General features: G+C 35.0%; 1 protein-coding gene across 4 annotated transcripts in view; it reads right to left on the bottom strand.

Annotated features, from left to right (window-relative positions):
- Madm (MLF1-adaptor molecule) overlaps window positions 1-12,730 on the bottom strand; it is a 219,569-nt gene that overhangs the window by 105,750 nt on the left and 101,089 nt on the right. For all 4 annotated transcript variants that reach the window (XR_016550075.1, XR_016550076.1, XM_090410539.1 and 1 more), the window contains exon 9: window positions 12,546-12,678. Coding sequence is in view for 2 of the 4 variants with exons in the window: in XM_090410539.1 (XP_090266665.1) it covers window positions 12,546-12,678 (133 nt within the window). In the remaining 2 variants the exon portion in view is untranslated. The remainder of the gene's footprint in view (window positions 1-12,545; window positions 12,679-12,730) is intronic.

Here is a 12,730-nt window from a genome sequence, read left to right as displayed (position 1 = left end):
CATTTATGGTCAAGGCCGAGAATTTTTTAGACCACTCTCGTAAATACATCCAATTCTGTTTTTACAAGGTATATACATTCCAAAGAAAAGACATCCAGTATGTACTGTATATAGAAAAATATCAGGTAGCCTCCCAAATTCAAAGAAACTTCAAAAATTAGTAAATCTTGGTAAAAGAAACAAAATTTTGTTTATTTGAGCATAACCATCCATATTTTATTTAAAAAACATAAATCAATTTTTATTTCAGTATGTTAACAAAAAAAAATCAATATTTTAGAAATGTAAGTTCTTAATTCTTAATTCATAAATTCTTAAAGCCTTTTGGTTAATGGTGTTGGTGTCTACTGGTATCTGTTTTTTTTGGGTGTGATCTTCAATCCATGTTAGCAGTGTCTTTTCCATATCTCTGGTACATGAAGCAGACTTAGCACTAAATTTTTGTACCAGAAGGTATAGATTGTTGTATAGCATTTATTATTTTTTTAATTGTTTGATTGTAGCTTTGTTCAAATTAAAACTTTTGCCAACCCTCATCTTTTGCAACCCAATTTAAAATTTCGATTTTGGTTTCTAAAGAAAGTGTTTTTCATTTTGGCTTCTTTTCAGTTATTTTATCAGTCATTTCTGTCAAAGCAGAAAATATTTTCGATTAGTTAAATAAATCATGTTATAAAAATTGTAATTTACCTTAAGATAAAAAAAATTGAAGTTTATTTTTTCAATTTAACTATAACAGTGCTAGAAATCAATTTACACAACTTGGAAAACTTGGAAATTTCTTATAAATTTTCATTTTTGAATTTAGCTGAACATCATATGAAAATATGCAACATGAACACGATATAAAAATAACATTAAAAAATAATAAATTAAAATTAAATTTTGAAAAAATAATTACATACATACTTAAACCGTGTTATTTCAAAACCATGTAAAAACAGGATTGGGTGTATATTTATGTAACTACATACAAATAAACCAACAACAACAAAAAAAATTAGTGTTTATGTGTGCATGTATGTGTATACATACATTCACAAGAGGGAAGGGGAATTGTTTGTGTAAGCACTGCAGATACATACACTGAATATTGAATTATTAGTTAGAGTTCAAAGTCACTATATCCCAGAATTTAGAAATCTTTAAACCATCATTTCAGTTAAGATTAAGCTAACTGCAAAAAGCTTCATAACATTCTTTGAAATTCTAAGGAAGAGTTTCAAACTGGAAAAGAACCTGTGTGAAGTATTTTTGAAACTATGGGATCCTGTGCCTTATAGAAAGTCCATGTTCTGCAAGACCAGATTTATCAGCATGGAAAAAATTGATGTGATCCATATGTTCTGATTGTTGGATATCTCATACGATCAGTCTGGCCAAATTAGGAAAGACTGCAGGCACAAGAAATCCCCACGTGAGCTGAGCAAGGAAGCTTGACTTTAATGGAAGATAGGATTAAGGAAATATTGTTTATTATCTTGGAGGTTGTTTGGAATTCAAATTTTTTAAAAAACTTTTGAGATGCATTAAGATATGCCTTTTATGAACGGAAACTCTGAGAAGAATAACTATTCAGGATGTGCTGTAATTTGGATGGAAAATATTCATTTAGAACCACACTGTCTTTTATAAACTGTAATTCTAGTATGAATGTGTCCTCAGGGATGCTTAAGGATCAAAGTTCTATAATGGGGAAGAAGTCCTCCACATATGCTTTTAAGGAATGTGGCAAACTGACCTAATGTCCAATCCTCACCTCCTTTTGGTGCACCCTGTTAGGTATCCATCAAAATACTGAACAAACAAGGATGGGCTGAGTTCGGGATTCAGCTGACCAAATTGTATTCTTATTGACTTAAACCACAATGTAAAATGATGGTACAGCTGACAGAATTTCATGTTGGCTGGGGCAATGCTGGTTAAACAAGACTCCTGTTGTTTTGTCTGGGAACCAGGGTGAACAGCAATAAAAGTCAGCTATTGGGAAAAAACTAAAACTCAACTCAACATCAGAAGAGCTCAAGATTGGTACTATTAGCGTAAAAAGCATCAGCAGAAAAGAAATGGAACAAGCAGAAGAATTGGATAAGTACCAGATTGGCATAGGTTCGACTGAAACAAAGAAGACAAAAACATGCGAGATCTTTCTAAGCAACAAACAAGATGTTATATTCAGGAAATAACAATCAAGGAAAAGTAAATTTAGTTTAATCCTTTATCCAAGTGTGAGCAAACAAAGTTTGCGCCTGAAAGTATCTTCAGGACTGGGGTAAGGTGGTACAACACCGGAAAACTCGTTGCAAAGGTGGAGCAAGCTCACAACATTCCTATCTCAGTATCTCCCATAATGCAAAACACATCTCCTTGTGGTTATGCATTAAGGGGAGGGCCACTACCCAGACCAGTTTCGACCTTTATCGAGGTCTCTTCACAGTGGGAGCCAGGCCCTGAGTGAAGATACCAGGCAGAAGCATTAGCAATTTCATCTCTACCTATAGGAGTTGCCAAATGGTGTGCCACCTTTTTATTAAATTACTCTGGATTTAGAGAAAGATGTTGAAAGTTTATTTTTCACTTGGTTAGACTATAATAAATTTAGTTTAATCCTTTATCCAAGTGTGAGCAAACAGAGTTTGCGCCTGAAAGTATCTTCAGGACTGAGGTAAGGTGGTACAACACCTGGTATCTCGTTGCAAAGGTGGAGCAAGCTCACAACACTCCTATCTCGGTTCGCCCACCATTTGTAGGTCTCTGCTTGGCGTCTTGCCAAGAATAGTCGATTCATGCTGAAGGGGGGGAAAGAAATGAAGGACGTACGAATTGGTTGCCAACATGCGAAATCACGTGCTTTATAGGTAAAATTTTCTAACCGTTATACAAGCAACATAGCTAACTACAATAATCATAAAAGAGAAGTTAATTTTCCGACCTGTAACAATAAACAACTCATCCCACAATGCGGACTGATTACCCTATTATCGGAATGGATTCTCCTTTTTCTGACATGCAAAGAAGTATCAAAGGATCTCTAATCAGTGGGCGAACTATATCTCCCATAATGAAAGACACATCTCCTTGCGGATGTGTATAATGTTATGCAATAAGGGGAGGGCCACTACCCAGACTAGTTTTGACCTTTATTCAGGTCTCTTCAGTGGGAGCCAGGCCTGAGTGGAGATACCAGGCAGAAGCATTAGCAAGGTCATCGTTTGGCAACTCCTATAGGTAGAGATGACCTTGCTAATGCTTCTGCCTGGTATTTCCACTCGGACCTGGCTCCCACTGAAGAGACCTCAATAAAGGTCGAATCTAGTCTGGGTAGTGGCCCTCCCCTTAATGCATAACATGATACATATCTGCAAGGAGATGTGTTTTGCATTATGGGAGATACTGAGATAGGAGTGTTGTGAGCTTGCTCCACCTTTGCAACGAGTTTCCCGGTGTTGTACCACCTTACCCCAGTCCTGAAGATACTTTCAGGCACAAGCTTTGTTTGCTCACACTTGGATAAAGGATTAAACTAAATTTATTATACTCTAACCAAGTGAAAAATAAACTTTCAACATCTTTCTCTAAATCCAGAGTAAATTATTAAAAAAGGGTGGCACACCAATTGGCAATTCCTATAGGTAGAGATGACCTGCTAATGCTTCTGCCTGATATCTCCACTTGGGCCTGGCTCCCACTGAAGAGACCTCAATAAAGGTCGAAACTAGTCTGGGTAGTGGCCCTTCCCTTAATGCATAACATTAGACATATCTGCAAGGAGATGTGTTTTGCATTATAGGAGATACTGAGATAGGAGTGTTGGTAGCTTGCTCCAGCTTTGCAATGAGTTGCCCTGGTGTTGTACCACCTTAACCCAGTCCTGAAGATACTTTCAGGCGCAAACTTTGTTTGCTCACACTTGGATAAAGGATTAAACTAAATTTATTATAGTCTAACCAAGTGAAAAATAAACTTTCAAAATCAAGGAAAAGAAGGAGTAGCTATAATATTAAACACTAAAGATGATGATAATATTCTTGAATGGTAGGCAATATCAAGTAGAGTGATTAGGAAAAATATCAGAATTGGGGAACTGGAAAATTTAAACTTATTTGTGTTTATGGTCCCACAGAAGTTTCTACCAATATGGCACATGAAAAAGGAAAAGTTGGTCCTTGCTGGAAATCTAAATAGCAGAGTAGGAAATGATTACTAGACATACAGAAATGTTTCAGGAAAATTTGGAGAAAAGAGCAAAGCTAATAATAATAATGGTAAGTGTCTGCTGGATTTCTGTTTTAGACATGAATTAGTTATTACCACACTATGTTCCAACATAAAAATGTGAACAAATTCACATGAAGAGAAGATGCAAGAAATAAGAAAAGTCTTGTTGACTATGTTACAGTTGATAGCAATGTTTTCCACTGGTTCAGGGCACAAGAGTATACAGAGGATTTGAAATAGGAAGTGATCACTATCTGGTTTTGAGCAGGATAAAATTGAATTTCATATTAAAAAGAAGAATATGTAAGGAAGTTTTAAAATTAATCAAAGTTGAGCAGCTTTCAGAGGTGAACTGTAGACTCAAATATGCAAATATCTTTGAAGAAAAAATGAAAGAATTTGAATCCAAGAACCAAACCTTGGAGATTCAATGGCAAATGCTGAAGAAAATATTAAGCCAGAGAGGCATGTGGTGAGGTTGTAAGGATAGAAAAATCAGAATTCCATGGTGGACTCAGGAAGTTAAAGAGGCAGTCATGGAAAAGAAGGAAGTGTGTTGAAAGTTCCTGTCAAGTAAGTCATCCAGCTTGTGCTCTTAGAGAATACAGAGAAAGATGAGAAAGAAGCAATGTATAAAACTAGCTAAACAAAAGTCATGGGAAGACTGGTTAGAACATGGAAAATAGATATCAAGAAGGTGGCAAAATATTCTGGAGGCTATTGACATAATAATCTTACAAATGGAGGAAAGAGAACTGTAAAAGGAATCAAAGATAATAAAGGTGACATGAAAACTGAAGATAAAAATATTCTAGATGTCTGGAGTAAATACTTTGAAAGACTGCTAAATGAAACAAGCAGTATCAGCACAGTAGTAGAATCCATATCACTTTTGAAGTAGAAAAGACACCAAAAACTTCAAATGCAGAAAGGCAGTTGAAGTAGATGAAATCTGAACAGATATACTCAAATATGGAGGTATAAAAGCTTGGGTGCATTGGGTGCATTGCATAATTCAGAAGGTCTGGTCAGAGGGTTGAATTCTAGATGATTGAACAGAACTCTCATAGTACCCATCTATAAAAAGGGCAATAAAATAATATGAGAATTACAGGGATATCTTCCCAACTATGTGCTCTTGTAGTAAGATTATGCAAGTATACTTGAGAAACGGCGAAAAAAAATTGTGGAAGGGAAGCTTGGTGAAGAACATGCTGGATTCAGGCAAAGTAGAAGCTGTCGGAATCAGATTTTCACTTACAAACAAGTAGCTGAGAAATCTTGTAAATATAACAAAGATTTATATTTAAGTTTTGCAGATCTGGAAAAGACATATGACAAAGTACCAAGAGGCAAGCTCTTCAAAATGCTATAGTTTATGGTGTAAATGGAATATTTACATCATATAACAATACATAGTCTCTATTTAAGTTGTAAGTCAGTCAGAATTGAAAGAGGTACAGGAAGATGGTTTAATGTTAAAGCTGGTGTGAGACAAGGATGTACATTATTCCCCTCTGTTATCCATTATCTATATGGATCACATTTTGAAGGAAAGTGGTATTAAATCTGATATCAAAATTGGTGATGTTAATCTTAGCTCTTTACTTTATGCAGATGACACTATACTTCTGAATAAATCCAGCACAAATCTGCAAAATTCCAGGACTACATTGAATAACTGTTGTAATAGATTTGGCATGAAAATTAGCAACAAAAAAACAAAGACAAAAAATAGGCAGAAACATTGAAAACATTAACTGTATCCTGAATGGTGAATCTATAGAACAAGTAAACCATTTCAGCTATATTTAGTGTTGTCTATTTCCATATTAAATTAAATATGGAAATAGACAACAGAATTAGTAAAGCTGGTATGGTATTAAGTCAGCTGACTAAATTTATATGGAATAAGAAAGAAATTAGTCAAAACACTAAATCAGATGTATACAAGGCAGTGTTTAGACCAAATTTAACTTGGGGATCTGAGAGCTGGGTTAGAAATATAACACTTAATCAAAGACAAGAGACCTCTGATACGAGAGTTCTGAGAAAGATTAGTAAAGTGAACAGATGGCATCAATGGCAGTACCACATCAAAAATGGGAATATTAGGAAAGAATTTGCCATTGTTAGCATTCAGGAATGTGTAAGCAGAGCTAATCTCAGGTGGTATGGTCACAAACAGAATGGGAAAGTGAAAGATTAGCAAAATAAGTGTTCTTTGCCAGGCTGGCAGGAAAAATACCCAGAGGAAGACCAAGGGGTAGGTGGATTGATACAGTAAAAAGTACCGTAAAAGACATATATACGATCTGATAGAAAGATTAGTAGAGTGAAGAGATAGCATCAATGGCAGTATCACATCAAAAATGGGAATATTAGGAAAGAATTTGCCATTGTTAGCATTCAGGAATGTGCAAGCAGAGCTAATCTCAGGTGGTATGGTCACAAACAGAATTGGAAAGTGAAAGATTAGCAAAACAAGTGTTCTTTGCCAGGCTGGCAGGAAAAATACCCAGAGGAAGACCAAGGTGTAGGTGGATTGATATAGTAAAAAGTACCGTAAAAGACAAATATAAGATCTGATGGTGTTGGAATCTTGAAAGGCAACAGATTAATTTGGAGGAATATTGTCAATCGGAAGTTTGTAATGGTGCAACCTTTTTCATGTTGTACTATGATAATTATCCTTCACAGTCCCTAAGAGTACATATCAGGAATTTGATAATCAGTCCTCAGAAGAAAAGATGACATCCTGTTGATAAGTCTTGACAATTCTGAGTTTTTGTGAAGGGTGTTGGGGTAGTGCACAGAGTCCTGAAAATGTATCTGGAAAACACTGGATTTATATATATATATATATATACACACACAGCTATGCGGTTTCTTATATGTACGTATTCCCGTCCCGCTTCACACCTCACCACTAGTCATATCTTTCAGGCGCCGGCTGCATTCGCCAGTGTCGCACATGCTGTGAACAAGCACTGACATGTTTCGCATGGTCTCCATTCATACACGATTTTTATAGTCTACAAACCTTGCAATTGTTTAATGTTATGTTCGTGATAAAAAATTTATAACATAAAAAATATTAATGTCATCCAAAAGAAGCAAGTCTGATTCTTCTACAACTAGCAAGAAAAGAAAAACATTGACTTTGGAAACAAAACTCAACATTATTAAGGATTTTGAAGTTGAAGGTGGAATGAAAATTTGTGAGCTAGTAAAGAAGTTTGATCTACAGGAATCCACAGTAAGAACAATCATAAAAGAAAGGTTTACAGATTTTGGAGGACATAGATTCTAAGGAAGAACGAATTGTAGCCACAAGGCAAGGAATAAAAAAATCATTAGCTTGCTATGAAGAAATTTTGCGTGACAAGAAAAAGACATTATGCCGTCAGACGAAGCTATTAGATTTTATGAAACCATCGACATCGAAATAACTCTTTTTTTTTATATACGAAAACCTACAATTATGATTATATTTCTTAAAAAATATAGGTTTTTGTAAACCTTTGGTCCCAATTGTATGTTTGTATATATAAATTACATGCAAAATTATACCCTGAGTAACGCGAATTCAACTTAGGCGCTTTTTTGTTGGCCCCACCTACTGCGTAACTTTGGGGTTTTACTGTATATAAAATAAAAAGAGCTAATGTTAACTGGAAGGAAAGACCCCATATCTTTTTCTAATGTATACAGGAAACCCTCGTATGACGTGGATAGAAATGACGCGTTATATGAGACATAGATCACATAGGGTTAGGTTCCAAAATCGTTTTTTTTTTTAAATTATATAAAAAACAATGACATATCCAACAAAAACAATATTTTTATTTAATTCAGGTAATTCATGTAAGTTAAGAAAACATAAACTATTACAAATACGTAGTATAAAATTCTAAAAATTACAAATTGTACATAAATTTCATTGCACATAATGCATAAATGTTTTAGACACAATAAAATAAAGTGCATATTTTAATCGTCATCACAGTCTTCAGATATAACATTTCGTAGATGTTCTTTAAGTGGCCGGAGGTCATCACTACTTGAAATCTCTTGGATCATTTGTATAATTCTCATTGCATACTTCGGCTGGTTTAGTCATCAATCAAGTGATAAATCAAGAAGTGATAATAAGACTTTGCTTTCCACTATGTTGCAATTTTTTTATTAGGTTCATAATATGGCACTAAACAAATATCCAATTGTCTCGTGAATTTTCCTGAGCGCTCCATATGGATCGTTATCCGTAAAATAACATCCTGACTTTCTTGCCAAGTCCAATCCTTCTGCTAATTTCTTTAACGGATTCATCACAATCAGAATCTTCAGCAGAACTTTTCCCGCCATTTGGTTCGACGCCATCAATTAATTCACTAATTTCGTTTTCAACCATATCGCAAAAGCCCTCTCCACCAAAAATGTGTGCGACGTTTATTATACGACGTAGCTCAGCATCCACTGGAGGTACAAAATTTTGTTCCATTACGGCTTCAGGCCATTTTTTTTTTTCCAGGAAGCATTCAGTGTAGATGGTTGTAATTCCTGATAGGACACAGAAATAATTTTTATACAATTCAATATTGAAAACTCTTTCCACGCTTGAGACAGTGTCATGTTTGGGTTAGATTCAATTTTTTCCAAAATTAATCGAAATGTTTGCCGAATATAATATGACTTAAACGTTGATATTATTCCTTGGTTGAGTGGCTGAATAAGTGAAGTAGTATTAGGCAGCAAAAAAGTTATTTTAATATTAGGATGGCTTAAATTTGTTGGGTGGCCTGGTGCGTTATCTAAAATTAGTAGAATTTTGAGGTTCATATTCTTTTTCTTTGTGTAACTTTCTACATCAAGTCACTTGAAAAACCAATTTTCAAACATGCTAGCTGTAACCCATGCCTTTTTGTTGGCCCGCCAATAAACAGGTAGGGCGGACTTGTCGAGCCCTTTCATCGCACGAGGATTTGCAGATCGGTTAATAAACATTGGTTTTTGTCATATAATCACCTGATGCATTACTACAAAACAGTAGAGTAATTCTATCTTTGGAAACTTTGAATCCAGGAGCTGATCTTTCATTTTTCTAAATATAGGTGTGTTTTGGCATTTTTTTCTCCAATATAACCCAGATTCATCCGCATTGAACACCTGGTCTGCACTATAACCACCTTCTTTAATGATTTTTAAAGGTTCTGCTGGGTATTTCTAGGCAGCTTCAACATCTGCTGATGCTGATTCTCCCTGAATTTTAAGATTATACAAAGAAAACCACTTTTTAAAGTTTTCGAACCAACCCTTACTTGCAGAAAATCCATGCTGAGAGATTTCTTCTGAAGAATCGTGATCAAGTTCTTTTAAATGTTTATAAATTTTGAGAGCTTTTTGCTTAATAAGGTGTCCATCCAAAGGAATTTTCTTTTGAGTGCAATCTTCTATGCAAATCGTTAGAGATTTCTCCATTTTTTCTATTAGATTATCGCGAACACGAGCAATGCGCTTTGCACTTACCGTTGACACAGCAATAACACTTTCTCGGATTTTATGTTCATTTTGTTTGATTGTTCGAATTGTTGATTCATTTAAATTCAGAGTCCTTGCAACAACTCCTGGTTTTTCTCAAATTTTCAACCGATCCAAGATTTTAATTTTTTCTTTGAGAGAAACGAATTTCCTCTTCAGTGTTGGTTTTTCCCTTTCGTTGCTGTTTTAGTGGCCATTACAATAAAAATAAACTTTTACATTAAAAAAAAAAAGCATTACATATGTATGTAACTCACCAGAAAATAAACTGCTTTGCTTGAGAATAACACACTTATGATTTTAAATGCACTTTCCTGGCAGAAAACGAAGACAATTTTCAACAATAAACACTTTATACAGTAACCCTAGATGGCAAACCTATGGCACTAGTGCCAGAGGTGGCAAGTCTGAGAATTTTGCTGGCACGTCAACGATTTACAGGTGATATCCTTTTATACGCTTATAAATTATTAAAGTTTTTTTTTAATTGTTACAATACGTACAAACTGAATTTTGTTTTACACAAGACAGCAGCTATAAAGACGTTTTGGTGCAGTATTAATAAAAGATCGCATGATCCAAAGACAAAAGCAACCGACAAGTTTTCAGTTGAAATGCTAATTCTCCTCAATCGAATTCCATAACATCTGAAACTGTCATAACAACATTCACTATTAGTTTTAACACATTCACAACAGGGTGTCATTTATCGCTCCAATGGAACTCCTCATTACTGACTGGCTCAAATCACACAATCGTTTCAACCCTTGGTTGAATTTTATGGCTTCTTGTTTGCGTTTGAGGTGGCAGGCAAGCTCACACATTCATTATATAACATGTTTCAATTCTTGGTAGTCTTTTATTTTAAGTTAGCCTTTGTGATCTGTCATAATGACATCGAGAATTTCAAATGCAATAAAAAAACACTTATTTCATAACTGAAAATTTGGACAATAGTTTTTAGTTAGATACTGTGTTTCAGTGCAAGATATGGTTTTGCTTAAGTCTACACAGCATAGTTTCTGTGAGAGGGGAGATGTGATTTATTAGTTAGCGCTGTTTTTATGCTGCCTCTAATTGCAATATTTGTTGAGAAGGACACAGACTGCAAAAGCCCTCTGTACAGTACCTTATTCAGTGATCCAATAAAACTAAATTCAATACTTATAACTACTTGCACGATTCAGGCAGACACAAATTTAATGAAGATAAAATTTGATTTTTAAATCCCGCGGTGAAAAATATGAAAAAAATAAATAAAGGGTTACTAGAAATTGTAGACCACGTTATATCGAAACTGTGTTGAACAAGGGATACCACAATTTGTAGACTGCATTATATAAGTACCGCGTTATATGAGGGTTACCTGTATTTTATTCTAGAGTAAAGATTATTAATCTTACTTAAGAAACTGTCTTATTCTCCATTTGTGTATAGCCAAATAGGGACTGCGTCAATGTAATGAAACCAAACAGGGGTGATATACACACACACAAACAGAAGGACAAGGGGTAACACTAGTGACGAGACATTCTTAAAGCATTCCATGAAATAATTTAATAAAGTAGTGATGGAGGGAAGGAGGAGAGCCCATGGTGCAATTTTCCACCTTCTGTATAGATTACCTTGCCATGAAAAGTATCCCATGCACAACAAAGTCAAATAATTTACAGATGCCCAGGCATGGAGCCTTAGAGAGTAGCTGAATAGTTATATCTAATGAAATCTTGATGAATGTAGAAACAACATCAAAGCTCACCATGATGTCAGAGAAGCAAAAGGTAGAGGTATTTCACTTTAGAGATGAAATCTGCAGTGTTGTTAATGCAGAAAGATGATTTTCCCATTCTACAGAAGAGCAAGTTAGATAAGAATTCTGATAGCCTATATGTAAGACAGCTGATAAAGTCAACCAGTGGCCACAAAGAAATGCCTCTTATTTATTTTTGGCAGTCCCTACAGTCTAGGCACCCTGGCATGAAAATCTTTTGGTGTCAGCATTCAATGAATGTGTTGTCTAGCAACTGTAATTTATATACACTATCTGATCAAAAGTATCTGGACACCTACTCAAAACTGTAATCAAACTTTCCCTGTGACACACTTTCCAGTAGTGGGCATTAATATGGGTTGGGTCCAGCCTTTGCTTCTATGACAGCTCTAACTTTGCCAGGGAGACTTTCTACCAGGTGTCGGAACATCTCTGGAGGAATGGCAGCCCATTCTTCCTGAAGAGCCGTAGCCAGAGCAGTTCATGATATGGGTTGTTGGGGTTTGGAGTGAAGTTAGTGTTGTCACATGGCAGAAATAATTTTATAAAATATGACCTATTAACTATTTTTTTTAAACCAATTCATGCAAACAGACAATAAAAACCAGGAACCCTAGCCTACTTTAAAGACCAAGCATGGTCTTACACTTCAGGCATCCAATATGCAAGGTGGCATCTCATGACAGACAATGAAAATCTACAACTTTTCCAGATTTTGCAAGGCATTCATGCTATGGTGAAATTCAAACCTAAGCTCAAAGTACAGATACTCTCAGTAAATCCACAGGTCTAATTTACAAAGTTTATTATGAATAAACTGGATAAAATTTTGCTATGTAAATTCTGTGTACTCTATACTTACAAGGATAAGTAGATATTATGCTCTGGCTTTATTAATGCTATTTATGCCAAACTGAAACAGAATTAGCTTAACTTCTAATTTAAGAAAATAGAAGTATATCCTTTAAATGATCAAACGGTATTCATTAAGAAGGTTATTAAGAAAATAACTCACATGCAGTGCTCACTATAACATGGGCTGTTAACAATTTCAAGCTATGAACTTCAAATATAACAGGATGAAAGAGCAATTCCCTTGCTGTTGGCCGTTCAGATGGATTTTTCTTCAAACACTTCCTAATGAAATCCTGTGAACATATATTATTATGTTAAAGTATTGTTTTTAAATGCTTTAACTTA

This window comes from Typopeltis vanoorti, chromosome 20 (assembly GCF_054136105.1).
Source record: "Typopeltis vanoorti isolate ZY-2024b chromosome 20, IOZ_Tvanoo_1.0, whole genome shotgun sequence".
NCBI lineage: Eukaryota > Metazoa > Arthropoda > Arachnida > Uropygi > Thelyphonidae > Typopeltis > Typopeltis vanoorti.
Note: the sequence above shows the minus strand (reverse complement) of the source record. Positions and strands in the feature narration are given on the sequence as shown.